Source organism: Sinohyriopsis cumingii, chromosome 13 (assembly GCF_028554795.1).
Source record: "Sinohyriopsis cumingii isolate HCF-2022 chromosome 13, ASM2855479v2, whole genome shotgun sequence".
NCBI lineage: Eukaryota > Metazoa > Mollusca > Bivalvia > Unionida > Unionidae > Sinohyriopsis > Sinohyriopsis cumingii.
Window position 1 is genome coordinate 61,983,903 of NC_142973.1, and position 27,727 is coordinate 62,011,629.

The 27,727-nt window shown below is 37.8% G+C and overlaps 2 protein-coding genes across 5 annotated transcripts in view; one reads left to right on the plus strand and one right to left on the minus strand.

Moving 5' to 3' along the window:
• The window catches only part of LOC149785688 (protein-lysine N-methyltransferase SMYD4-like), a 42,373-nt gene extending 34,127 nt beyond the window's left edge, over window positions 1-8,246 (minus strand). The window contains exons 1-2 of one of the 3 annotated variants that reach the window (XM_089979528.1): window positions 8,029-8,245; window positions 1,461-1,605 (exon numbers count right to left, since the gene is read on the minus strand). In XM_089979528.1, coding sequence (XP_089835654.1) covers window positions 1,461-1,605; window positions 8,029-8,171 — 288 coding nt within the window. In that variant the 5' untranslated portion in view covers window positions 8,172-8,245. Of the gene's footprint in view, window positions 1-1,460; window positions 1,606-8,028 lie in introns of all 3 variants that reach the window. The other 2 variants (XM_089979527.1, XM_089979530.1) reach the window with 2 other exon arrangements.
• Window positions 8,247-8,651: 405 nt separating this feature from the next.
• The window catches only part of LOC149785689 (microtubule-associated protein 1 light chain 3 beta-like), a 34,257-nt gene continuing 15,181 nt past the window's right edge, over window positions 8,652-27,727 (plus strand). The window contains exons 1-3 of one of the 2 annotated variants that reach the window (XM_089979533.1): window positions 8,652-8,967; window positions 18,065-18,120; window positions 22,169-22,275. In XM_089979533.1, the coding sequence (XP_089835659.1) occupies window positions 8,928-8,967; window positions 18,065-18,120; window positions 22,169-22,275 (203 nt within the window). In that variant the 5' untranslated portion in view covers window positions 8,652-8,927. The remainder of the gene's footprint in view (window positions 8,968-18,064; window positions 18,121-22,168; window positions 22,276-27,727) is intronic. The other variant, XM_089979532.1, reaches the window with a different exon arrangement.

Genomic DNA, 27,727 nt, shown 5'->3' on the forward strand with positions numbered 1-27,727 from the left:
GATGATCAGTGCATGAATTAATATGCCATAAACTAAAAATCTTAGTTATGATTATGACTGGCAAAAAGATCTTGTATTTGGGTCATCTATTAATTCAGAAACAGTAAATGTGTTAAGTTTCTGTTTATAACTGCCATACCTACATACAAGAAATATTAAAAATCTTATTAAATTTAAAAAAATTAAATTACAAGAAAAGTTTTCAGGAGATGATTTAATAATTACAATTGTTTTTGAAAACAAGAAAAGATCAAGATCAGTTCATTTTCTTTTAAGCTGTCAGTACAACATTCAAGAACTGCAACTGTGCACAGAAGTGACAATAATGTGATCATTTATATTCATATACTTTAGATCAGTGGTTCCCAAAGTGGGCGGTACAGCCCCCTGGGGGCGTGGTAGGATTACAAAGGGGGGCACTAATGCTGAATGCTTTTTACAGGGTAAGGTAGGGGGCACTGAGCATAACCAATGGGGAAGTGGCCTGAAAAAGTTTGGGAACCACTGCTTCGATAAAATATACAAACGCATAGTCAGCACATGTCAAATGTTTATGTTGCAATGATCTTATGGAAATGACTCAAAGAAATAAAGACTGAAAAAAATGTGGTTCCTACCAAAAATGAAATAAATAAACATCTATAAGTATTCTAAAAAGTAAATAAAGTTAATTCAACTTATTTGTAAATTAAAAACAGTCATTTATTTAGTTGAAAATGTTAGTTTCTGGAAATTAAATGTTTTCTTTTTCATGGGATAAGAATTTTTAAAAATTATGTGGTTATGTCAACCTAAAAATTTGAAGACCCAATGAACAATGATCCTTCTGCTGATAAAATTGTTGTTGTTGTTGTGGGGTTTAACACCATTTTTCAGCACATGACAGGCTAAGCATGGCGGCCAGTATTAATGGTGGAGGAAGAAGATGGGAAAACCCCAGGAAGAACCACCGACCCACGAGAAGCTACTGGCAAGCTTTCTCATATACCCACATTAGCCAAATCCTAGACTCAAACTCAGGCAGACAGAGGTGAGATGGCAGTGATCTGTAACGGAGAGCGATTTAGACCACTTGGCCCTGCTAAAATGTTAACTGTAATGTATGGACTGTCAAAAATGTAATTTTTCTGTTAACCAAAAAAACCCGATCCCCACAAAATACATGAATTTACCAAAAGCAGTTCATTTTCAATTACTGGTTGACAGGAGCACATTCAACAGTTTATAACTAAGAGATTCCTTACAAAAAGAATTGCACCTTATTTTTAATCCTGCCTCAAAGGTCACCTGTTCTGATCAATAAAATGTCTTAAATAACTTTCTCAAGTCACATAAATCAATACTGTAGGAATGAACCGCTATTATGCAACCATTGTGTTTTGAGGCCAGCTCTCTCACTTCCCTAAGTGTCTGCTTAGGACAGGACTGAATGTATTGCATTCTTTAATTTGTGTGGGAACCTGGGTATACTTTTCCAGGGCATCTCTATACAATTTCTTCTGGAACAGCTGATTTCCCTCTGCCCTTAAGGTGTTGGATTTGATGGCTGACTTTCTGTTAAGTTTGGTACGACTCTCAAAATAATCACAAACCCATGGCACTGATCTGAAAGAGTAAGACATTATTTTTTCTTTAAAATATATGTACTCAAAATGCTGTGAAGTACATAAAGTGACTAATAATTGACAATCTAAGTCCTGACGAGAGTCAAACTTACAGTATTTCCTCCATGATAAGACTGAAGGCCTGCCTTAAATATTTTATCAAGATGTAAAGAGTGGCCTTATCAATGAGCACAGAATAATCATTAGATAAATATGGTAAAACAACAACTTGGTGTCTGTGTATTTTGTGTAAGCTTTGCTCTTTATCCATCTTCTTACCGTTTTATTGTATTAAGCTCTTTTACCTTGTTTGCATCATAATGTAGTCCCTTACTGTGAATTCATTTATTGTTATGGGTATGAATTTTCACAAGTCTGCAATAAACTACATCTTTATTAGTACTTATATTTGTGTTGTGGAAGCAAGCATTTTTGTTTGCATTACATCTTTGTTGGTACATAAATTCATGGACTTTGCTGGTACTTAAATTCATGGACTGTGGAAGCAAGTGCCATAGTTTGCAATAAATTACATCTTTGTTGGTACTTGAATTCATGGACTTTATTGGTACTTAAATTCATGGACTTTGTTGGTACTTAAATTCATGAACTCTGTTGGTACTTAAATTTATGAACTGTGAAGTAAGTCTCAGTGTTTCAGCAAAAGGATAATTGTCTCTTCAGTCTTTTAATTTCAAGTGTTTGTAGCAAGAAAGAAATTCTCAAAGTCGGTACCTCAAGAATAACAATATATCATAGTACTTTATGTCTGAAAGTTGATACTCAAGATCAGCCAATAACAATGAATGTTTTTTTTAAGAATAATATTTTGCACATATAATATCTGAGTAATATGCAAGACATATATCAATCACTATATTCTATTCATGAAGTAAAACTTTTATATGCTAAGTTTAGTGCTACTAAAACAGCATTCGATAGTCTCTACAAGGTTTTACTTGAACAACTGGCTATCATTTTTGCTGAGTCACTTTTGTTATACTGGAACCAAGCTTTGAATTTTATTATGAAAAGAATGAAATGAAAGACCCAGTCTTAAATAGGTTTCACTGTATATAAACATACATACTTAGATACATACATACATATACTGTATAAATACATGTATTATTTTTGACAAAGAAGAGAAAGCACCAGCAGGTTTTTTGGGACTATGTTCATTACTCTATGTAAAATGGGCCTCCTCTACCAACCAGTCTGTTGCTCCTAAAGCTGTTGGGCAGTTGATGAGGTGCTTAATATGGTGCCTCTGTTAGCACGTAGCTTTTTGCATATCTCACACATGATTTAATGTCTTATCTAATATGTTCAGTACAACAATGATTTCTACTATGAGGTATGCGGCTTTTTGGGCTTTGCTCAACAAAACCAATGCTTTCCTGCTGATTTTGTATGTCTTGTTTTGGCTCCTTCTGCTCCTCCTCCTTCTCCAGCATGGTTTCCAAGCTGCAAGTTATGCTACTGTGATATGTTGTGATCTTCCTGGGATTTCAACCCTTCCAGCATCTGTGCAATATAATTTGTCATTTTTTACTGTTCTAGCATCTGTGCTCGAACAAAATGCCAAGGCAGTTGTAAATGTCAACCACTGGTAAAATTCAGCTGGCAGTGCTGATTCTTCTAGCAAAATTAGCTCTGATCGATTCTGCACAGGTACATACAAGGGTGCCATTGATAGCAAATGGACATCAGCTGGGTTCCATATTTTGCACTGGCTAGCTGACCCAATACCAAATATTCTTTTGACATCCTTGGCAGGAACTTTCCCCTGCTTGCACTGGACTTCCTAGATTTGGGCTGGTAGCAGGTTGTGTCTTGCAGACATGGTGGCTGTGATATTATCCCTTATAACCAATAGGATGCAATGATGTGGCCCACCCAAGACACAACTGCTGCATGGGGTTTCCCACCCATACCTGACATGCCTACCCAAAGGTCCTTGTACTGTGGCTTTACAGGTTATAACATTCATATGCCATCTTCCAGCTTACAGCCATCTATGTGGCCAGTACCAAATGCAAGACTATCTATGAAGTTGCTAATTGGTGGTGCAGATGATGTCTTAGGCCACCCCTCGTGGCTGCCAATATCGACATCATGGCCTGCCTGCCACATGCACCTGTGTCCTATAAGGCCCAGCTTGCAGCTGGGTAACAACAACCTGTCAGGCCAAAGCCTGCTCATAGCTTTCCATCATACCACACATGTGACCATCCATCCCTCAGTTAGTCTGATCAAAAATATCAGGAAAGTTATTTCATAGGAGTTTCTGACCTTCTATCACATCCCAGTGGTGTCTCCAGTTCCAAAATACCCCATTCATATCAACTTCTGCAATTATTGAAATTTTTAAGAAATTAAATCACCAAGGATTAAAATCCCTTCTACTCAGCAAGTCCTTCTGCATATCATGTAGATGATTCTTATAAAAATAATTGCAAGGACAGACAGGACAGCTTACCAGTGTCTGATGTTGAATCTTCAAACTGATGTGTATGTCAAAAGTGACAGCCACTTGCAATATGGGGTTGTGTTAATCTTGTTATTTTGAAATTGGCACAATGTAACAACTACCAAGAATACACCTTTCATTTTACTGTGAAACATCATTTGTGAGGTGACATAGCTCATTTCTTTGCCCCACACTCCTATTAAATTATACAAAACCAAAAAAATAAAGATTTTTAAATTTACTGTTTCATTATTCATTGATTTCAATTTAACTGACTTACAATATTCCATTTAATCATTGGATCCATTTTTATCAGAACTATTCAGCCATTGCAAGCATGGACATGTCTTCTTATTGGCAAGTTGAAATTTATGCTTAATATGACACATGCGCACTAGTTAGGCAAATGCCATGATAATATAGAATTGTCCCCCCCAGTACCCTTGACCTGACACAGTTCATGCCCTTAAAATGAATTTTAACGCTTGCATTATAATACTAAGAAAAACTGTTGAAATCAAAATAGCAGTGGTTCAACTAAATTTAATTTATTCATGGTTCAAAACTTTTTATGAGCCCTTGAAATCATTTGTGAGTTACTGTTTCTCTGAGCTTGTTGAAATAAGCATCTTTCCAGAAGTTGATCTATGGTTCGTGCCCCTGACAAAAAGGGCATGTCACATAAGGGTGCAATGTGCCAAATAGGGGCAGGGTGTAGAAATGGCAATATGCCAAATAGGGGCAGGGTGAAGATATGGCAATGTGCAAAATAAGGGCTGTGGGTAGAAATGACAATGTGCCAAATAAGGGTAGCAATTTTTTTTCTCAATGACCCAATGGATTTGTGACTACTGGGTTTTACTGATCCGCTGGTAAAACCACTTACATTGGTATAGTGGATTATGTATTACTGATATTAAAGTTGTTTATGTTTCATCAGATAGAAAATCCTAATATTTGGATCAAAATATGAGAAAATAAAGAGGATGCTGATTTAATTATGAAATATACTGCAAAAAGGATGTATTTCCTGTAAATCTACACAAATTAAAATTGTTTATTTTTCATCTGAGAGAAAATCCTAATATCCAGGACTCCAACATTTTGATGCACACAAATACTTACTTTCACCTTTTCAGAAATATACTCCTCTCCTGGTGATACCTTTCATTAACTTATAAATGTATAGACGACAAATGACAATGATAGATTAACTCATACATTTCTTGGCATGCTTTCTAACAGACGAAACCTCATTAGAAAGTTTGTGTATTATGTTACCCGTTTTGACGGACTTCACAGAAACTTTTCTTCCTGTAACACCATTGTGCATATGCTCTGGTAAAAATATATATTGAAGGGCAGCATCAACAGCATATAGAAAATTCAAGTTTTTAAGAAAAATTACACAAATAAACTTATGTTTATCATAATTTTGATTTTGGAACAAAAGCTAATAAAGTCAAATTAAGAAAATCCATGATGCTATTATAATACAAACTTTTTCAAATATTACATTTAGCATATAGCTTTTTCCAATGTTCAACTGGCATTATGAATATACAGAACCTCAATAATTTAATGTACTGGTTTTGAAACTTCAAAGCTGTTTTGCATCATTTATAACTTATTTCTCTAGAAGTGCAAATAATCAGAGACAGAAGACATAATATTACCTGAGAAAGATATACATATATTTCCATTTTTTTTATTATAATCTTTACCATTATCAAACAAAATGTAACAAAAATTGGGGTTAAAATAGGTTATATATCAGGATTTTCTTAAATGTTTGAAAATTTATTGGAAAAGTAAAATCTTTATCAATTACAGAATCTTAATATTTTTATTTAAATAAGCAAACATATAGTGGATGCTGATTTAATTATGAAATATATAATAAAAATACATGTTTAATGTAATTTTACCCAAATTATAATAAGAAAGACCACCCCTGAACACCAGTAATGACAGATCCACATAAAACTTTATATTGTTGTATACCATTCTAAAGAGTGTTACTAATACAGTCATCAGCTCTGAGTCAAGTGGCTAACACATGTCGAGTAACAGAGTGGATGCCTATTATAGCAGGAAGATGATTTGTCTCGTCAGAATAGTTGAAATGGATTTTTATGAGGACTTAATGACTGGAGAAAAAAAATATTTAGTGAAATGGAGGTTTCTGTTATGTAATGTATCATTGTTTAATTTTACAACTGATGATGAAAGGATTTTCAAAAAATTTCTGTCTGTAGTACTCAATGCTGATCAGTGAAAACAAATGTTGTAGATGTAACTTAACTGAAAGATGCATTCTCTCAAAAACTGGAAGTTTATGACAGTACATCAAAATTGGGTGTGTGATAATACTTCAGCATAAACAAGAGAAAATAAAGAGGATGCTGATTAAGAAATAGATCATAAAAAGTATGTATTTTCTGTAAATTTGCACAAACAATAATAACAAAAAATCACCTCTGAGCGTAAAGGCAGCTCTACATGAAAACTGATAACACCCCATGCTATTCTAAACAGTTTTACTGATGTACCACTTTGTTGGCCAATTCTGCGCATCAGGTAATTCTGCACAATGATACATCATTTCTGTAAACATTGGATCACGTGTTATTTTGGGTAAAAAATCCATTTGTATCACGAAAGAACGATCATACTTTAATTAAGAAAAGTGATAATCATACAGTGTACAAAAATATCCCACATTTGGACTCGAAATGCATACCAAAATGTGATTTCTAAATGTCAACATGAAGACCCAATCCATGACCTTCTTGAACCTGTAACCCAGAAAATCATATTTACTATGTATCTGTTAGAATCATCCAAATAAATGCGTTACATAAAAGATGGAAATGTATACCTTAAAAAAATTCTGCATCTTAATCCAAGTTTCCAATATTGCAAGAAGTTGTCCCACACATACAAAATCATCTGCTACTCAATGTATCAACTTGCTGCTAGAACAGTATTCTAAAGAAATTTTTCCGGCGTATAGTTTGTTTCTAAATTCTTTAGTAACTTTTCCCCATAAACAAGACGTAAACAAATTACAACCTATTTATTGTTGTTTCTCTTCCACATAATAACTTATTTATTATACAATGTTGAACTTTACTAATTTTATCACAAGACTGGTTTAGTTGGCTTAAAATCGCCTGCCATTTATTGGCATTGTTACGTTGAATTTTGTAAAGCTAGGTATAAACCTGACTTAATTACTCGACTGAACTACTAACAGAAACAGTCCAAAGTAATGTATTTCATTTCTATATCCCGATGGATAAACATTACATCTTTTCAAAGCTGTGCGCAGAATTGGCCGACATATCGTGAGTCATGAAAACACAGGGATGGTATCCCGTGTGTCCAAAATTAATATTATTTAGAACAGAATATTCTGGTGACAACTGCCTCTCATCAAATGGCAAATATTTTATTATTTTATTTTCGTCAATCGGTCGAACTCGGTATGCATTTTGCTTCAATATTGGAGACGGAAACCTTAGCTGCGCAGAAATGCCCAACGGCATTGCAGGTATCAGCTGTGAGTCATGTTGCTATCATTACTATGATTCAATTCACAACTGATAATATGATTTTCGACGCGTTTTTCCTCATATATTAGTTAGTGTAAACAAATGTTGTGGTCATGACGTCACTTACATGCATGTTCTCTTCACTGCGAGTTTATGACACTGTCTCAAAAACAGGGGGCGGAACGTAGTACAAAAATATCACGGGACTTGTCCTACAATGTAAGACCTCGGCCTTGATATTTATGTTTTGGGTGTCAAAACATAAATAACATGTGATACGTGTTACACTGTAGGACTAGGGAGCGCCTTATACTATCGCTCTAGGCAAGACCGATAAAGGTATTAAGTGTATTGATATTACAACCTTAATACAGGATAGATATAAAGTACATACATTATATATTTCTGGATTAAAATCAATTTAATTCTCTCTTCATCATTGGTGCAACTTTTGAATTTCCTCCAACCTTCTGTATTTTCTAAATTTTTTGTTAGATTATCGAGTTCGACTTGCCAATTACCAGTCTTTGCTGCCATTTGTAAACTTGGTTGTAATGATGTAGGTGAAACAAATTTGTAAACTTATGCGTCATTGATCCAATCCAAAGGAACTTCGTTGTTTTGGAGTTCTTGGTATTTTCCCTCACGTTATGGAGCGATCGGAACTTCGTTCGGCCATTTCCGTCAAATCGTAAAAAAAACCTCGGATGCAATTGGTCGCCATTCAGAACTATATGCTGAGGAAGGATAGAAAATATATTTATTTCACAAAACATTAGCTATTGAGGTCTATGGAAAAACAATTGGTACCGTGATACCAACAAGGTAAAGGAAACAAACTCGCAATCGGAATCAGCTCTGCCTTTGCTGTTGTAATATGTGAGGTGCACTCCGAAAGAGACGAATCACCACCTCACCTCCACCCACCAAAAGCCCCAACAATTTGATGTGTATTAATACACCTACTTTCGAGGTTATTTAACGATCATCTGGCAATAGCCGAGAGAGGTTCCGATCGGTGACGAAGCTTTTATCCTAATGGAACTTGTCATACGTCAAAATAGCATCTTTTGTTATTTTCTACAGAATCCTCTCAATTTCTACCAACATTTTATTAAATATTAATTGAAAATTTTTTATAACATTTATTAAAGGAACATACTTAGACCTATTACCATAAAATTTAAACATTTTAAGAGGTATCCACCAAATGCGTTGTAGCAAATTTCGTTATTTACATCATCCAAAACAATTTTTTGTTGTCGAGCTGCAATACAGGAATCGTCGTAGAATATGGATAGTTTGAAGCCCTTCAGAGAGAGAAGAGCATTTGGTAATTAACAGTTTTTTTTCTTATACTTAATAATGAAATCTTGTCACCACTTATTTTTTATTAAAAAAATCTTATTGTAGCACAGACTATAATATCGTTGCATTTGGGATGGGGGAAACTCCAAGGATTGGTCAGATAAATCCAGTTTCTTTTGGGGGGTTTTGCGGGGTGAGGGTGAGGGGAGTAGACACAGAGGGAAACAGTGGCCAATTTAGTAGTATTTTAAGAATAAACAGAATAGTAGAAATCTCATCTCAAGGGTGGTGACACGAATTGAAAACTCGCCTTCGGAGAACTCGCTCCTTGGAGAACTCTAGTCCTACAACATAAGACACATCACCCGATATTTTTGTTCTGGTGGGTGATGGCACTAATAGCACTAAAACAAAAACAATATGTGCTATGTCTTACATTGTAGGACTAGGAGAACCCATCCCAGGTGTCAGGAGTAGTCGCCCTATGGTGGTTGGAGAAATCGCCCCAAACATGATAAATATGAATTTGGACATGTAGCTTCATGTTGGTTACTCTTTCTTTGATAGTCTCTTGAATTATTCACTTACCTAATTGAGACAATACTTGATGGTGAACATTTATAATCATTGTATTGTATTTCTTTAATACACGATCCACTTCATTTAGGACTTATTCACACAGAAATTCAGCAGTTGCTGATGATGTTTAGTACTGTCACCATTGTGTGGCATTACAGTAGACATTGCTATAGAGTTTTTGCCAGAAGATTTCATATTGTGTCCATTTGGTCTTAAATAGAAATGGTGCTGATCTGTCAGGTCCAGTGTGACCACCACAACAGCGATCTTGAAAATCTTTTTATTGCTTCTCCTAAATGGAAAGTGATATTGAGAAAATATTGTTATTTCTAATCCTCTCCAAATCGATGGCTATATCAACATTGGGTTTTCAGCAATAGATTTCTTATGATGCTTTGCCAAAACTGCATGGATCCCATTTAAATAGAGCTGTTGTAATTTGTGTATCCACTAAAGTTTTCTGTCTTTCCAATTAATATTGCTGGAAGAGAGCTTTGGATACGATTGGATGATTTCTGTTATCACAGTTTATGTTGTGGTCAGTTGGGTTGAAGCTTTTAGACACAGTGGTCTCCTTATTTCAGATATCCCACATGTGTTCTTTTATTCTCACTTGGAATTCCCTTTTAGTTTCACTTATATATTGTTTCCTGCAGAGATGGCATATAAGTTAATAACAGTTCATGTAGTACATGTACATTGATCTCTTAACTTGGAAGTATAGTTGTTGGTTGCTGTTGTTGTAGGGCTTAATGCTAATTTTCAGCACAAGATAGGCTATACATGGCAGCCAGTATTAATAGTGGAGGAAAAACTCAGAAAGACCGACTGACCCACAAGAAGCTACTGGCAAGCTTTCTCACATACCTGCATTGGCTGAACCTGAGACTCGAACACATGCAGACAGAGGTGAGATGGCAGTGATCTGTAATGGTGAGCACTTTAGACCACTTGGCCACTCAGGGCACCATTTTTTTTTTGTAAATATGCTTTTAAATATTTTAAATTTATCCATTATCATTCAGAAGGTGAAATGAACAGTCTTGCAACCTAATACTTTGTAAATAATTTACATGTAAAACCTGGTTGTATACTCATATTATTAGATTGGATTTAATAAAACCAATTTTGGAATGTATCTGGCCAAGTCAGGTTGACAACTGGCTATATAAATATGATTGAATGCTGGAGAAAATATTTATCTTTGTCATATGTAAAGATAGCTAATACAGTGTGACCCTGCTAGAACACAGTAGTTGGGGTCCATAGAACCCGATCGTGTTATAGACCGAACTATGTTATACCAACCAAGTCAGTTAGCTAAAGAAAATTATGCATTTACCTAAAATATGGTGGGCAAGGGGGTGTAATAAACACAGACGAAAATGCAAGTGCTTTTGATGAAGTGAAGACAAACTTGGCATTTGTGTAGCAAAATCCATAATCCGTTAAGTGTTGTACTTGTAAATAATAAATCCATTAATTTGAATATGGATCACATGTTGTAAACTTTATATATAACTCACATCCCATTAGAAAACACAAATAACATGTATATATAAAAAAAATGGTGGTCCTCATTTTGATCTATATCCAATTGCCACTTAACAGTTCACTACATTTGTTATAAATAGCACATGGCTGTAGTTGTTTACATGTACATGTACTAAACTTGGGCTAGATTTTGGTCAGTGAGAGTCAATGTCATCTTGGCAAGGCTACCCAGGGAATGAGGCTCTTGATATGGAAATGAAATCTTGAACAAATTAAAAAGTTGAAAAAGCATCTTTGCAAGCTAAACCATCTTCAACAAACTTGATGGCCGTATGTCTCTATTTTTTTCCCAGTAAAAATGAAACTTTCATTGCACAATAAACATGTTTCATTCACTTTGGAAAATGCAACAATCAGTGAAATTCCATTGGTTTTAATTAAGTTTGATGCTGACTTACTTTGATGAAAGGTTATTTGTTTTATTTAAAAAATATGGTCAGCTTTCTTTAATGAATTGTGAAAATGTTACTGAAGTGACCAGTAAATAACAGCTTTGGAGGACCAAACAGATGCATAGTTCTTATTGTGGCTGGAACATCAAATAACTGTAGAACATTGAATGAGACTGAATTTTTTTTTCTTCATTTGTTTAGTATTTAAGTATTTACACTGAAGGTTCAGTGCTTTTATGTCCCACTTTATTTGAAACTTAAATTTTGAGTTGGTTAGTATCTTTTCTCATAAAAATGGGACTGCTCCAGTGGCCTAGTGATTAGAGCGTCCATCTCAGATGCAGGAGGTTGCAGGTTCGAACCATGGCTGAGTCATACCAAAGACTTATAAAAATGGTACTAACAGCTGCCTCGCCAGAAACTTAGCATTAAGAGGTTAGTTTTAGGACTGGTCAGCCTGGAATCAGTATGTGACTTGGTGGGACATCGTACTAGATGTCTGTGGCATGATGTCCCAGTGCTAGTCATTGCTGTAAGCTGCCACACTGAAAAATTGTTAAAGCTACATTAAAAATCCAAATCACACAAACACACTGTCATATAAATGAATGAGATTAGTACAGATATGTTTAATTCATAATAATTGACTGTATTTACTGGATTTCTTGCAGTATTAGGTGGCAATATTTTTCTGCAGGTTTACAATACAGGTCAAATAATATTTTATTATTTTCACAAAATATCATAGCATTAAGGAATGTTATTCTTTCTTTGGAGTATTCCATTGTAAACTTATTAGTTTTGTGACTGCTGTTACAGTATAGTTAGAATTTGGTTAATTCCAGCTCTAATCCGGTCCAGATGTGGTCGTCCAGTTGGTCGTGCACCTTTTGCTAACTCCCCATATAACAGGTCCTTGGGAATGCGACCTGGGTCCATTCTTTTGACATGGCCAAGCCAGCGAAGGTGCCTCTCGCTGAGAATGGAGAACATGTTGTTCATGTTGGCACGTTCTAGATACTCTGTGTTGGGTACTTTGTCCTGCTACTGGATGTGCAGAATGCGCCGCAGACATCTCAGGTGGAAGCTGTTGAGTTTCCTCTCGTGTCTTGCATAGGTGGTCCATGTTTCGCTGCTGTAGAGAAGTGAGCTGAGTATGCAGGCTTGGTAGACACACAGTTTGGTCTTCTCTGTGAGGTTGGGGTTGTTCCAGACTCTCTGGTTAAGTCTGGCCATCACTTCTGCTGCCTTGGCAATCCTGCCGTTCACCTCAGAATCAATGGAGAGTGAGTTGGAGATGTTAGACCCAAGGTATGTGAAGTTCTCGACAACTTCCAAGTTGTACCCATCGATGGTGACAGAGGGAGGGGAGTCTGCATCCTGCGCCATGACGTTCGTTTTCTTCAAACTGATGGTCAGTCCAAATTCCTTACAAGCATGGGAGAGGCGGCATACCAGCTGCTGCAGTCCATCTTCCGTGTGTGATGTCAAGGCTGCATCGTCGGCGAAGAGCAATTCACGGATGAGTACCTCTGTGACTTTAGTCTTAGCATGGAGACGGGCGATGTTGAACAGCTTGCCGTCGGCCCTGGTATGAATGTACACTCCCTCGCTGCAGTCCTTGAATGCGTACTGGAGAAGCATGGAGAAGAAGATGGCAAGGAGCGTCGGCGCAAGGACACAGCCTTGTTTGACTCTGCTGATGACTGGGAATGCTTCAGATGTTGCGCCATTGAAGCACACTGTGCTGTGCATGTTCTCATGGAACGACATGATGACAGCAAGCAGACGTGGGGGGCAGCCGATCTTCTGCAGGAGTCTGAAGAGTTCACTCTGACTAACCAGGTCAAACGCCTTCGTCAGGTCTATGAAGGCAATGTAGAGGGGCATCTGCTGCTCGCGACACTTCTGCAGCTGACGTAGTGAGAAGATCATGTCTACAGTTGACCTGCCAGTTCGCAATCCACACTGGGACTCTGGGTAGACGCGGGAAGCTAGGATTTGCAAGCGCGCCAAGGCAACATGGGTGAAAGCCTTACCAACGATGCTGAGAAGGGAGATGCCCCGATAGTTGTTGCAGTCACTACGGTCTCCTTTGTTTTTGTACAAAGTGACGATGTTGGCGTCACGCATGTCCTGCGGGATGTATCCCTGTTCCCAGCAAAGGCAGAGGAGTGTGTGTAGGGGCTGGAGCAGTGCTGGTTTTCCGCTCTTGAGGACTTCAGGCGGAATGCCGTCGCTTCCAGGAGCCTTCCCACAGGCAAGGCAATCAATGGCTTTTCCGAGCTCTTCCAGGGTGGGCTGTGTGTCTAGCTCCTCCATGACAGGCAGGTCTGGAATGGCGTCCAGGGCAGTTCCAGTGACATTGTTTTGGGTTGCATATAGCTCGAGATAGTGCTCAACCCATCACTGCAGTTGTTTCCCCTGGTCTGTGATGACTTCGCCTATCTTGGACTTGAGGGGGGCGGTCTTGTAGCTGTGTTGGCCTGTCGCCTTTTTGATACCCTCATACATTCCTCTTGTATCCCTGGTGTCAGCAGCTGTCTGTATGCTGTTGCAAAGGTTCAGCCAGTAGGTGTTGGCACAGCGGCGGGCAGTCTTCTGGGCGTTGTTCCTTGCAATCCTGAGGGCGTGTAGTGTTCTGGGGCTAGGTGCAGCTTTGTATGCCAGGAGGGCTTCCCTCTTTGCCTCAGTCACGGGCTCCATCTCCTCCCAGTTTGCCTCATACCAGTCAACATTCTTTCGCTCCCTCTTCCCATAAGCTGTGATGGCTGAATTGTACACAGAGTCACGGATAAGGGACCACTTGGAGTCAATGGTGTCATCAGGTGTCACTTTGGTGAGGGCTTCCTTCAGTTTGCTGATGAACTGCTGTGTTTTCTCTGGGTTGCTTGCACAGCAGGTGTTGATGCGTGAGTGACCCTTCTTCTTGGCGTGGTGCAGCTTCTTGGGTAATATTCGCACCTTGCTGGCCACAAGGGAATGGTCCATGTCACAATCGGCACTGTGGTAGCTGCGGGTGAGGAGGACACTGGCCAGTTCTGCACGCCTGGTGATGATGAGGTCTAGCTGGTGCCAGTGGCGTGAACGTGGGTGTCTCCACGACACCTGGTGGATCTCCTTGCATTTGAAGAAAGTGTTGGTCACACATAGGCTGTGGGAGCAGCACATCTCCAGCAGTCGCTGACCATTCTCGTTGATCTTGCCCCTTCCGTAAAAGCCGAGACAGGTGGACCAGGCCTCATGGTCAGCTCCCACTCTAGCATTGAAGTCTCCTAGTAAGTAAAGGCTTTCATTGTTGGGGATACTGGATATTGCCTGATCCAGAGCCTCATAAAACTTGTCTTTCTCCTGATAGGTGGAGCAGAGGGTTGGGGCATACATGCTGAAGATGTTGACCAGGCCTAAGGATGTTGACAGCCGGAGGCAAGGATTCTCTCAGTACTTGATGATGGAGGTTCAATGAAGGCTATTAGCTTGTTCTTTACGGCAAAGCCTACATCATGTTGCCTAGGTTCATCCGAGGGCTTCCCCTGCCAAAAGAACTTGTAATTGGCTTCCCTGATGGTGCCGCTGTCAGCCAGTCGGGTCTCCTGGAGGCAGGCAATGTCAGTGTTCAGTCAGGAGAGTTCTCTGTCAATGACGGCAGTCTTCCGTGCATCGTCAATCTGCTGTAGGTCAGCGGTCAATCCAGGACACATGGTCCTGATGTTCCAGGTTGCAAAATGAAGAGTTGGAGTCTTCTTATTTCTTCTTTTAGTCTTTCCTGGTGCAGAGTTTTGTGGCCCACTTGTCGAGATGGTTCTCTAAGCTCCACGCACCCAGTGAAGCAGTCAGGCCATGGCAGGCAGCACCTTACTGACTGGGGGCTGCCCAGCTTGAGGTGGGCGGTAGCTGTCCAGTGAGACCTCTTCAACTGTCAGAAGTAACCCCTGACGCCAAGCTCTATGCCAATCGAGCTTTGACTTAGAACCGGTAAACTGCTACTTCTCGTGTTGTGCCGACACCGTACGACGACGCTGGACTGTCCTCTCCATTGGAGCAATGAAGCCTGGGCAGGGTGGTATGGAGAATATGCTGTTGTCCATGCAGTAGATCCCCTCTCTCCACGCAGCTGGTGTGCCCAAGGGAACAACGAATGCCGATACAGCTTGGCACCAACGGTGTCGCAGGAGTTGCCGGAATGACATTGAAGTTAATGTCAGACCGCCTTAGGGACTTCATCTCCGGATTTTCTGTTGGGGTTTACTCCCTTAGCCTTTCCCATGAGTGGGTATAGCCACAAGGCAGCAGAGGTTTGGAATCGGAGTTTTCCTTTTCCTAGATGAGCTACCATCCAAGGTTTACGAGTCCCATCTACCCGAAGCAACTGGTTTTAAGGCGCCAGTGGGCCGCCTTCACCCCTTCTCCTGTTAGTAGAAAACATGGTCTGCCGGGCTTCAAATCTAAGCCACTCACGAAGGCCAGGAGCTGGATTTTAGTTGACAGAGGCACCCCGGGCAGTGTCAGCCTTAGACCACATTTTCCATTCTTGTTCACCCATAAAGACATTAACATAAGATGGGGCCACTTTGGTTCCCATAGCAGTGCCACCAATTTTTTAGTTAATGGGAATCATTGAAAGAAGTTACTGCAGAGTAATACCAGTCTTAATAGGGTTAATATAATATGATTTCATTTGTAACCAGAGGTTACATTAAGCCTTCCTGGTTTGGTATGTTATTGTATAAGGACATGAAATCCATTATAAACAAAAGAAAATCAACAGATAAATTACTGATTGCTTGAATTTTATTTATGAAATCCATGGTATCTTTAATAATTTTGACAAATGGTTTGAAATGTTTATCTGTTACACTGCTTATTTTTTTCAATAAGAAAAGTATTCCCACTAGGCCTCTCAGGAATGTTTCAGGAAAAAGGCGTTTTTTATATTTTTGAAGAAGATCAAATCTGGGTATTTTTTAAGCTTCTCATTGATTTGGTGGCATAGGATAGAAAGTAAGACCTACTGTAGTACCAAGCCAAGCAGCTGAGTGAGGAACATCCTGGAGACATTGTTGACATTTTGAAATGTTTTGTAAACTTAATATAAGATTTAACTAAATTGATTGCTTTTTATTAAAATAAATCGACTATAATTTTACTTTTAAACCAATAAACTTAACATAAGATTTAACTTGTTTTTTATATAAAAAATTGACTTTAATTTTACTTTTAAACCAGAGTTTAAATGAACGTTGACTGAAAGTGTAATGTAAACTTAATGTTTAGTTGTATCATGTCTTTTATTTGGGGTAATTTCTTGAAGATGGTGGCCTTTTTTAATGCACCATCTCTTTCAAAACGCTGTCTTAGTGGTTTATTTATTCAGAAGTGTCCCAGCTGTACCTGTTGTATACAGTATGTAAGAACTCCTTTTTTATCTACATGTTTTCAAAGAAGATATGATACAGTCTGTCAGTATTGTATGTAGATATGTATTTACATTCATCAGTAATGACCTTGAAATCATACTGTACTGTTGAAGCTGTACAGTTGCCAACACTTTTAGAATTTTGAGCATGCCACAGGGGGTATGGTTATGGTTATAATTGATTTTATATACATTTCAGATAACACCTGAGTTGTATATATCACATGACTGAGACTTGGCAAGTGTAATCATTGACCCAAATATCAGCACATTTAAGATGAAAACCTTAAGGTGAAGTCCACAGGTCTGTCTATATCCAGCCCAAGTTGGCTGACTCACTGTGCTCTTAGAATAGGTGCTTTGCTTCCATTTGGGGGGCCCGAGTGGCCGAGTGGTCTAAACCACTCACCGTTCCAGATCACTGCCATCTCACCTCTGTCTGCATGGGTTCAAGTCCAAGGCTCGGCTACCGTGGGTACGTGGGAAAGCCTGCCAGTAGCTTCTCATGGGTCGGTGGTTCTTCCCTGGGTTTTCCAGGGTTCTTCCTCCACCAGTTATACTGGCCGCCATGTATAGCTTATCTTGTGCTGAAAAATGGCGTTAAACCCTAGAACAACTACAACAAAGCTCCCATTTGTCCTTGACTGTATATAGCCATTGTGTGTTAAAACATGCCATTAAATCCAGCAAAACAAAAAAGTCTCCATACACTCAGGAACTTAACCCCTGAATCATAACATTGGAATTATTAAGATCCTCAACTATAACCATATACACTTGATGGGCATGAAAATACAAATGATACATGAAACTAACATTGGCTCCAGGGTCTGTCCCTAACTTGGGGAACATAGCCCTTGGTGTTAACTTGGAAACTAATGAGATAACCTTCTTGTAACAATACTATTATTTGACAAGGAAAATTTAAACATAACCTTTCTAATCCTTAATGAAGATCATTCAAGTCAACATAAGTAATTGTGGACAATGAAAAGTAGCTTTTTCATAAAAGTTGTATGTGTGTAGTTGGGAATTACATGTCTGTGTATTTGTGACAGAAAGGTTTTTGCCAAAATATTTTTTTTCAATTCCAGTCATTGAGTATATGTATTGCAGATCTTAAAGTCATGCAGGGATTGAAAGTGTATACTTGTTACTTTTACCATTGTACTCTTTTTCAGCACAAAGGACAGAAGATGTGGTAACTGTGAAGACAAAACATCCAGACAAGATTCCTGTGAGTATAACTTATCGTAGCCAATGGAAGTCTCTTATCATTTGGTTTGTGTAATAATATAGCAATATTTAAAAACTCCTGTCAAAGGCAAGTCCATTTTTTTACCTTTAATATTATATGTGTGAGAGAAGAATGTCTATAATAAACACTGTCCATGGATCATATGCCTTGCAAGATTAAATTATTGCTGAAACTTAAAACAGCTTTAGTTATATAAATTTTTCAAAGCACAGGTGAAATATATCGTTAGCTACATTCACAGAATGTCAGAATAAACTTTGAACCAGTAGGCAAATCATAAGGTTTTCTGATTGTTTCAGATAACATCAGGTCATGAATTCTCAGGACTGGAAAAATCTAAAAATGTTGTCTTTGGCCAGACTCAAGACTTTTATGAAATTCAACAAACATTTACATTTTTCCTTCATGTTTGACATACAAGTCTTCTGACTTTCATGGGCAGCTGAAGAATGGACTTGTCCACTTCTGTACAATCTCATTGAGAATTTACTTGAAGGCTGGAGATGAAATGACTCAAAACAAAAAGCAAATACCTTCATTTTATGGACTTTTTATGCATAGTCTTTGTGAATGATCCTATAAATTTTTATCACAAATTTTAAACAGAAAACCCATATGGAGTATTTTTCATCATTTGAAGGGAATAGTAACAGACTCAATCACACATGGCTTCTGATGATGGGGTAGAACTTGGATTTCTTTACACTAGATTTTCTTGAAATCCAGCCAGAACTTAGGAAATTGTATGTGATTTTTACCATGTATGATCTGTAACCAAGTAAATATCTGTATACATTCTTCATCTTAGCTTTCCTAGACCCCCCCAGAAAAGTCACAATTCATGACATTGCAGTGTTGTTCCTATGGTCTTTTAATATGGCTGTGCCCATTCTAAGTAAAAAGCTAACAGAAACTCTGAAGGAGGAAAATAAAGAATGGATTTGAATCTTAGCATGTTATATTTTTTATTTTATTTTTTATTATAACAAAATTTACATGTTCTCTTGTCATGCTCTCTCAGTTTCGTGACTGTCATAAAACCAACAGTCGTGACAACTTGTGGGAGTTGCAATGGCTTAGTGGCTTGAATCCAGCCATTGGATCAGCCTGGGTCATCTACTGGGCAAGGCATTTTACTCCAATTGCCTCGGCACTATATAACCTACTTGTGTTGCTGTGCAGTAAAGCACCAAACCAATCAAACAGCAACTTATGTTAAATAACAGTTGTGATTACAAACATTTCACTGGTAAGATTAAAGAAGGAGTAACATTAAAGTCCCAATAATTAACAAATTCAGATAACTACAAATGTCCAGAAATAGCTCAAGTTTTATGAAGGCCCATTTCCACTCTTGATAAATTATTATACTGTGCTGTAATAACTTTGGCTTTGAATTTCTTTAATATAGAAATTTACTACATATTTACATTGTAAACATGACCATATCCTTTCTCCACCACGTTTGGAAGCTGCTTTGCACAACTTGAATTGAAATGCTTGACATATAATGGTAACTTGAAATGAACTTTGTGCTGATCGGAGAAAAACTTTTGTGTGATCATGACACCCCTATTTATAACTTTCAATTGTACTACCCCATGTAACACTATGGCAGAACAGTGGATATTTCTGACGGTGATTTAAGACACAATAAATATCATTTGTAATCTTTAAAAGTCCTTCATTTTTTTCTATGAGTTTATACAATATACCGGTACATGCACAAACTGTATTGACCATTTTTCACACATGATGGTGGAAGTTGCTGTTTGAGTCTAGTTCAGTGCTCTTAAATAACCTGTCTTAAGTGGTTCTTCAAACCAGGAATAACTGTCACTCAGCTCTACACATGGATATATTCTACCTGGTTGTTATATGGATTACCTATGTATCCCTAAAGGACTTACTGCAGGTGGTAAGTCTATTATCAAATAGCATAGTGTAGCTTAATTCTGACTCAGCTGTAAATCCTGGAGACTTCTATGAGTAGTGTGGTGTATTTTGGTGGATACTACACTGGCACGAGTTGAAAATGGTCACAGGGCTTGAAATTAGCGGTAGTCCGCTAGCCTGAGGCTAGCAGATTTCCTGTTGGATTAGTAACTTTCATAATGTTAATAGTCCAATGGGCTAATAAGTTTTGCTTATCAATAGTCAGCGTTTGTTTACGCCATTCCCTAATAAAGACTTGACTTAGCAGATGTTCTGTAGAATCAAAGCAGTGGCCATTGTAAACACAGTCATAAAATATTAGCATGCCTCGGAAAGATGCGTTTCTATAACAAGAATCCATCCAATTTTGTGCATTTTACTTAATAGCGCAAATTATGGTCCCATCATTAACAACAGAAATTTGGTAATTGATCCTAATTAATCTGATAACAAATTAAATTTAAAAAATGACGTATCACACTTTATTCACTCGACTACAGTAACAAACTACAAAGCAGTATACCACACAAAAGAACACGGCAAAAACTATTCAAGGAAATTAGTTTGCAAATTTTTTTTGTTTAAGGTTCTTTTTTTTGCTCGCTACCCAAATGCTCCAACAGTCACAAACAGGACACTTCATATTTTACATTTCCATCGAAATAATTATAAGAATTAGATCAATTTATTACGATTACGTTATTGACACATCCTTTCCATACAACTACTTTTTCTATGATTATAAGAATAGTTTTTATATTTTTCCCTTACAAGAATGAACAAATAATTGAAGACACGTGGAGATATCCAAGCAGAATGCCGTACATTTGTTGGGAATTAAAATCTCTGACTGTGGGCATCAAAGATTTGAAAATTTTCCGCCTTATTATTAATTTCAACAATACATTGAGGTTCGATTAATTACCAAACTTACGACTTATGATACCATAATTGGAGCTGTTAAATACAACGCGCTGAGTGTCAGATGGGTTCGTTTGATGGGAACACACCTTTTCCAAGCTGAAACTAACACTGTCTTTTGATGCTAATATTTTATAACAGTGTTTACAATAGCCACTGCTTTGATCATGCAGAACATCTGCTGAAGTTAAGTCTTTGTTAGGGAGAGGCCATTTAATTGTGGGAGGGGGCAAAGACATGCATTTTGAAATGTGTTTCTTGCTCTGACTTTTTTATATAAAGGACACTGTGCCATTCCTTTTCTTGCTTTAAATAATTCATGTCAGCTATACTCTAACATCTCATATTTCAAAACAAGGTACAATTCCCTCCTTATAAGACAGGCAAAATGTGGCATTTGATAGGTGTTCAGCCACTGGAAAAATACCAGAAGTTGAATGAGAATGATGAGGAATAATTCTTATGATAGGGAAAAGTGTAATGGAAAGTTTCATAAAAAAATGGACAAAAGACAGGTGAATGGCTGAATTATGATGAGGAAAGGAACGTTATGTGATGTAACTGGTGTACGCAATTCGCAAAAACAAACACACAGAAAACATCCAGTTTTGTTGTGGGTTGTTAGAACTTTAAAATTGAATCGTAAACGTACATGAAAGCTGTGTGACATTGTTTTGTGAACAGGACTAGTAAAGATTTGGCAGGACTAGTAAATTTCTCAATATACTAGTCCTTCTGGCTAAAAAGAAATTTGTGTTAAATTCGAGCCCTGGGTCAGTCTGCTTTGTGTGTATTTTAAGCATTATTTGTATTAGATTTTAGTTGAATTTATTTGCATCAACAGAATATTCAAAGCTAGATTTTATTAGGACAGTAATCTGACTGATTTCAGTTCCAAGGTACTTGTACATGGGAATATTAATTTTGACAGTTCCTATTATGGTCTCATGAACAGTTTATTTTTTTCATGGGGAAAACCCCAGGAGTTGTGCCCAGACAAACAATTCTGTTAAAATGCTGGGCTGCGTTGGTCGAATTATGTTCTGGATTTGTTTTGTAAGGTAGGATGTTGGACTGAAGATAAACATATAAAATCATTACTACTGTATGTGTTTATTTACAACATATATGTAACTTCTCACTGATGCATTTGATGGATTTCCCTTTTCAGGTGATTATCGAGAGATATGAAAGGGAGACAATACTGCCACCACTAGACAAGAGCAAATTCCTCATACCTGACAACTGCAATATGAGTGAACTGGTCAAAATTGTCAAGTAATTGTTACAGACATTTATATTACATGTCAAAATTGTCAAGTAATTGTTACAGACATTTATATTACATGTCACTCATTTTCTGCAGCTTCCTTCTTTTTAAACTTTCAGCAGTACAAATAAGAGAAAATGCACCAAAAGTTAAGAATCTGAGAAGATATTACAATATTATCAATAATTAGCCATAACCTGTATTAGTTATACACCATCAAATGACATAGGGTTGAGGAAAACACTTGTTCCTTTGTACTGACTGGGTAAAAGTTTGCTGTGCCAAGTAAACTTTGCTATTTATTCATCCTTGGGATGAACAGATGCAGTTCTGCACCTTGATAATGTATCTAATTACATTTCATACCTTTAGTAAGTACCTAAGTTCAGCATCTAGTATGAATTAATTATCAATTATTTTGGCTTATTTTGCCTACGCATTGTTAGCCTAGAACTAATCAGAACACATTGTGGCTTTTCAACAAAACATTTCCTTAAATTGGCAGATAGTCCTGAGTGTGTTCTGAGTCTTGAAAATGTTGCAGAGGAAACTAGTTTTACTTTATAGTAAGAGTGTAAGCTGTGTAGCAGACAGGAATAAAAGGAATCAGAGAAAGAAGAAAGAAAGGTGACGGTGGTAAGACAGGAAATGTATCAGGGGAGATGAAAAAGGAAAGGAAACATATACAGATGCATGTCTGAAAATGAAAAAGTTTTAACTCCTTGTGGAATAAGTAGTACTCATGGCTTGTGGAATAAGTAGTACTCATGGCTTGTGGAATAAGTAGTACCCATGGCTTGTGGAATAAGTAGTACTCATGGCTTGTGGAATAAGTAGTACCCATGGCTTGTGGAATAAGTAGTACCCATGGCTTGTGGAATAAGTAGTACCCATGGCTTGTGGAATAAGTAGTACTCATGGCTTGTGGAATAAGTAGTACCCATGGCTTGTGGAATAAGTAGTACCCATGGCTTGTGGAATAAGTAGTACCCATGGCTTGTCGAATAAGTAGTACTCATGGCTTGTGGAATAAGTAGTACTCATGGCTTGTGGAATAAGTAGTACTCATGGCTTGTGGAATAAGTAGTACTCATGGCTTGACTATGACAGTGACACTGGCATATCATTTTGCTGGGATGCTGTTTCTGAAGAATACTCAAACTTTACAGATAAAACATCTGCTGTCTTTGTTGGATGTGTTGCAGGAAGGTACATATCTGAAAGATAGTCCACACTTTGTGGGGTATATATCTGAAAGATAGTCCACACTTTATGGGGTATATATCTGAAAGATAGTCTGCACTTTATGGGGTATATATCTGAAAGATAGTCCACACTTTATGGGGTATATATCAGAAAGATAGTCCACACTTTATGGGGTATATATCTGAAAGATAGTCTACACTTTATGGGGTATGTATCTGAAAGATAGTCTACACTTTATGGGGTATATATCTGAAAGATAGTCTGCACTTTATGGGGTATATATCTGACAGATAGTCCACACTTTATGGGGTTTATATCAGAAAGATAGTCCACACTTTATGGGGTATATATCAGAAAGATAGTCCACACTTTATGGGGTATGTATCTGAAAGATAGTCTACACTTTATGGGGTATGTATCTGAAAGATAGTCCACACTTTATGGGGTATATATCTGAAAGATAGTCTGCACTGGCACAGTAAATCAATGAAGCACCAAACATGTGAAGACAAGTTAGCACACAGAGATCTCGGAAACGCTTAATTACATGTATTTGGATGCCAATTTTTGATCTGGGATGCAGAAAATCACTGAGTCAGGCGCCTTCCATACGCATGTAATAGGTGTGCGGCAAAATTCAAAGACTTGCCAGTCCTGCTTCAGCCACCTGCTTTGTGGGAAAATGTGTTGATCAGTTAGTTGTGCTGATATTTACAATGACAGAATTCAGTGACTGAAAGACCCCTTGATGTACATACATGTTGCCATTATAAGAGTACATCAAAAAGAACATGATGCAATAGCTGGGTGGCCAGTTCAAAGGCTTTGACTGGTGGCCGGGTGAGAAAATGTACTGATATTTGCAGTGATTGAATTCAGAGTCAGAAAGACCCAGAGATGTACATGTGGTCATCTATAAAAGTACACCAAATAAACAACTTTAGCTTTCGTTATTGTGTTCATTTCCGAATGTATCGGAATAAGTAGTGCATGAGAATCAAGACAGGTTGAGACTTACACAAAATGCCATTCATAAATTTGGATAAGTATTTTAGGGTTAAACGGCAAACTTACGAAGATTGTAACAAGATTTAGAAGAGTGCTAAAGCTGCTAGAATTGATAGTTTGGATAGGACAGTAGCTAAGTGTACGAAAGTGTGTGATGCCTAGCTTAGTGTTTGGAATAAATCCTTACTTGGATTGACAAAATTCAGTATCACTCTGATGGACGAACAAGAGCTATTTAAGAGGTATATTGACTGACCATATTTTTTTTAAAATGCCCCTCGCCTTAGCTCGGTTAGTTCTAGTGTTGTAGCGAAATGTATTCATCAAAGCATCAGTAGCTAGGCCATGTTTTGATATCAATTGCATTGACAAACAAACTCCCACCCATTCACAAGCATATGTTTTGTAAGTGAACCAGTAGGCCTGATGGGAAATAATGGCGAACTTCGCTAAGTCTGGGATGTACCAGTTTATTAGATTCTCTGTTTTCGAACATCATCGGGCAGATATTTTCAGAAAAATATACAAATCATTGAAAGCTAAGCCAAGGTATTATTTTATTAAAGATTTAACTTTAAACTGCAAATTATGTAGGTCAGAAACGTAGAGGACAATGCTATGTTGTGGAATTCGCAAGATGCGCTTTAAAGTCTAAGCTGTTTTCCGACTTGACACGTATTTGCGAAAATACAGGGGAAAAAACAGCAAATCAGATACTATTTAACCATTGCCTAAAATTACTACAAGGACGTAGACAAATAAATAAACCATAAATTTGTAATCCTGTCAGTGGACTGTTGTAATGAAGCAATATTAAAGTGAGTGATTACATTACAGAAACCTCTCCATCTAAAAATAGATACACTCACGATGTGCTGATTCTGTAGGAAAGAAGGGACTGCAGCTTTTGATGGTGGGACTCCTATTTTTACCAAACTGGGAGTCCTGTACTCCTTGTTTTAAAATCCTAGTGAGATCTCTGGCACATATACCAGATTAAGCCCTGGAACAGCTGGACAGCTTTCACAGAAATGAAAACAAATTGGATGAAAAGTCTGAATCTCAAATGTTTGCCCATTTCCAAAATATGTTGCTCAGAATATTGAAATCTATTCCAAGGTCCCAGGATTTGTGATATTCAAGAAAAATAGGTGAAGAATAAAAAGGTGTTGACTTGTCTACAATGTATAGAAATGCAGATAGTTGCAAATAATTTGTGTCACACATTACATCATTTGAAATTGAGAAAGTCCAAGAAAAAGATAACATAATGCTGGTTTAATATTGGCTATACACAATTTGTTGCTGTTGCATCACTAAACTTTCCAGAACAGAAATGTCCCTCATCCATTTGATGAGAACTCATTTTCCAACTGGGTGACTTTCTGGACAATTTCAGAAGCCTACCCATGACCCGGCACATCTTCCCACTGGGTGACTTTCTGGACAGTTCCAGAAGCCTACCCATGACCAGGCACATCTTCCCACTGGGTGACTTTCTGGACAATTCCAGAAGCCTACCCATGACCGGGCGCATGCCCACTAGTAAGTCCTCAGCTTATTTCCAGATGTGCCATCGTAATGGTTGACACAGTATGGAAGATTGGTTTTGCTTAACAACTATTAGTGCAAATTAGGCATTTTTATTACATGTATCATAATTATTGAGTGTATGTAACCTCAGTCCAAGTACTTTCATAGATGGAATTAAGCTCATTTGAGAGTTCTTGACAATTTTTGTAATTTTTGTTTCTTTTTTAACCTTACAACCACCACCACCACATACCCCAGGTGTTAGGGTAACTATTTTGTTGTGCATTATTCCAATTAAGTTCATTTGACTTTTTGTGTTTTCCCTTTTTTAGATAGGTATTAATTTCCTTATTCTACTTGTCTGGTTTGTGGCCTCCTATATCTTAATTTTGTTGAGATATAAATCTTCAAAATTATATTCTAATTTTTTTTACAGTTATACTCATGGAAGTCAATCACACACCAGCTTGCATAATTAATTGCATGTTAAGGCATGTACACATCATTTGTTTTATATCCTTAAATGATACTATTCATTTTTAAATCCAATATTTTTTCCTTGCTGGATTTTTGCTTTTTTAATTTCCAATACTGTACTCATGGTTAAGTTTTGCCGACATTTTTTAGATTAAAATGTAAAAGTTTTTATGTTTAGATTCATCTTGAACAGAGACTCACTGGGCAGGTGAAGTATTGCTGTTTTAATTTGCATTCAGTCTAGATTCCATGCAAATTCTTACAGATGTACATTATTTTTGTTATACAGGATTTGTGCTTTTTGGAGATTCTTTTTTTTACAGAAATGTCTAAAAGACAGATTGTTGGTAATGTGGACACAACACCCCACCCACCCACCCCTGGATTCACACCCCACCTGCCTGTCATTTACCAGCTTTTTAAAGACTGATGGGTGTCCATTTTGTTGTCTCCAGTCGGGTTGAGTTATGGGACGTCACTGAACACAGAGACATGTACTAAGGAAAAAAAAAAGGAACCGTCCTTTTCTTCACATATGTCACATTTTTCCATCACTGAGACTTAGGAGTCTGAAGGACTGGTTCAGTCTCTTCAGAGACATTTAGACCCCTCTGGGCTCAGAGTAGGACTAGATCTATTTCTTTGGAGACTTATAAGAGACTCAGAGCTTCAATCCAGGTCTTAACAATCTGGGAAGAATCTTAATTCAGTTTATAGTTGCTTGACTTGTCATTGACTGGTCACCAGGCACCATTCCACGTTAGTCACAGATTATAGGAACCCTCTCATTATGGTGACAGGGATCAAGTTGAGATCCCCCTTTCATCAAATTAGCAATGAATCCTGCTAGGAACTGGGAGTAGGCAAGTGGTCAGTATTTTGGCCCACAGAGCAACTTCATACTCTCACATATTGAATATTGAACATAAAGGAGGGGGCAGGCCCACTTCTTCCAGATGACCCAGGAGGATTGAGATGTGCTCTCACCATCTTGTGGGATTGGCCATCAGAGACAGTCCTGTTGCTCCACATGAACAGTTATGGGACAAGGTTCCTCATACCTCCAGATCATCTACCGAATCCCACCTCACAAGAGTGTCAGCAGGATGTCAACATACTGTCAGTCTTCATGGACACTCACAAGTTTGACTCGGAACAGGCTGGAGTGGCACCTACTCCCTTCTGGTCCGCTCTCTCTTCCCAGCATTGTATTAGGAAGAGATTCGACTTTTTGAC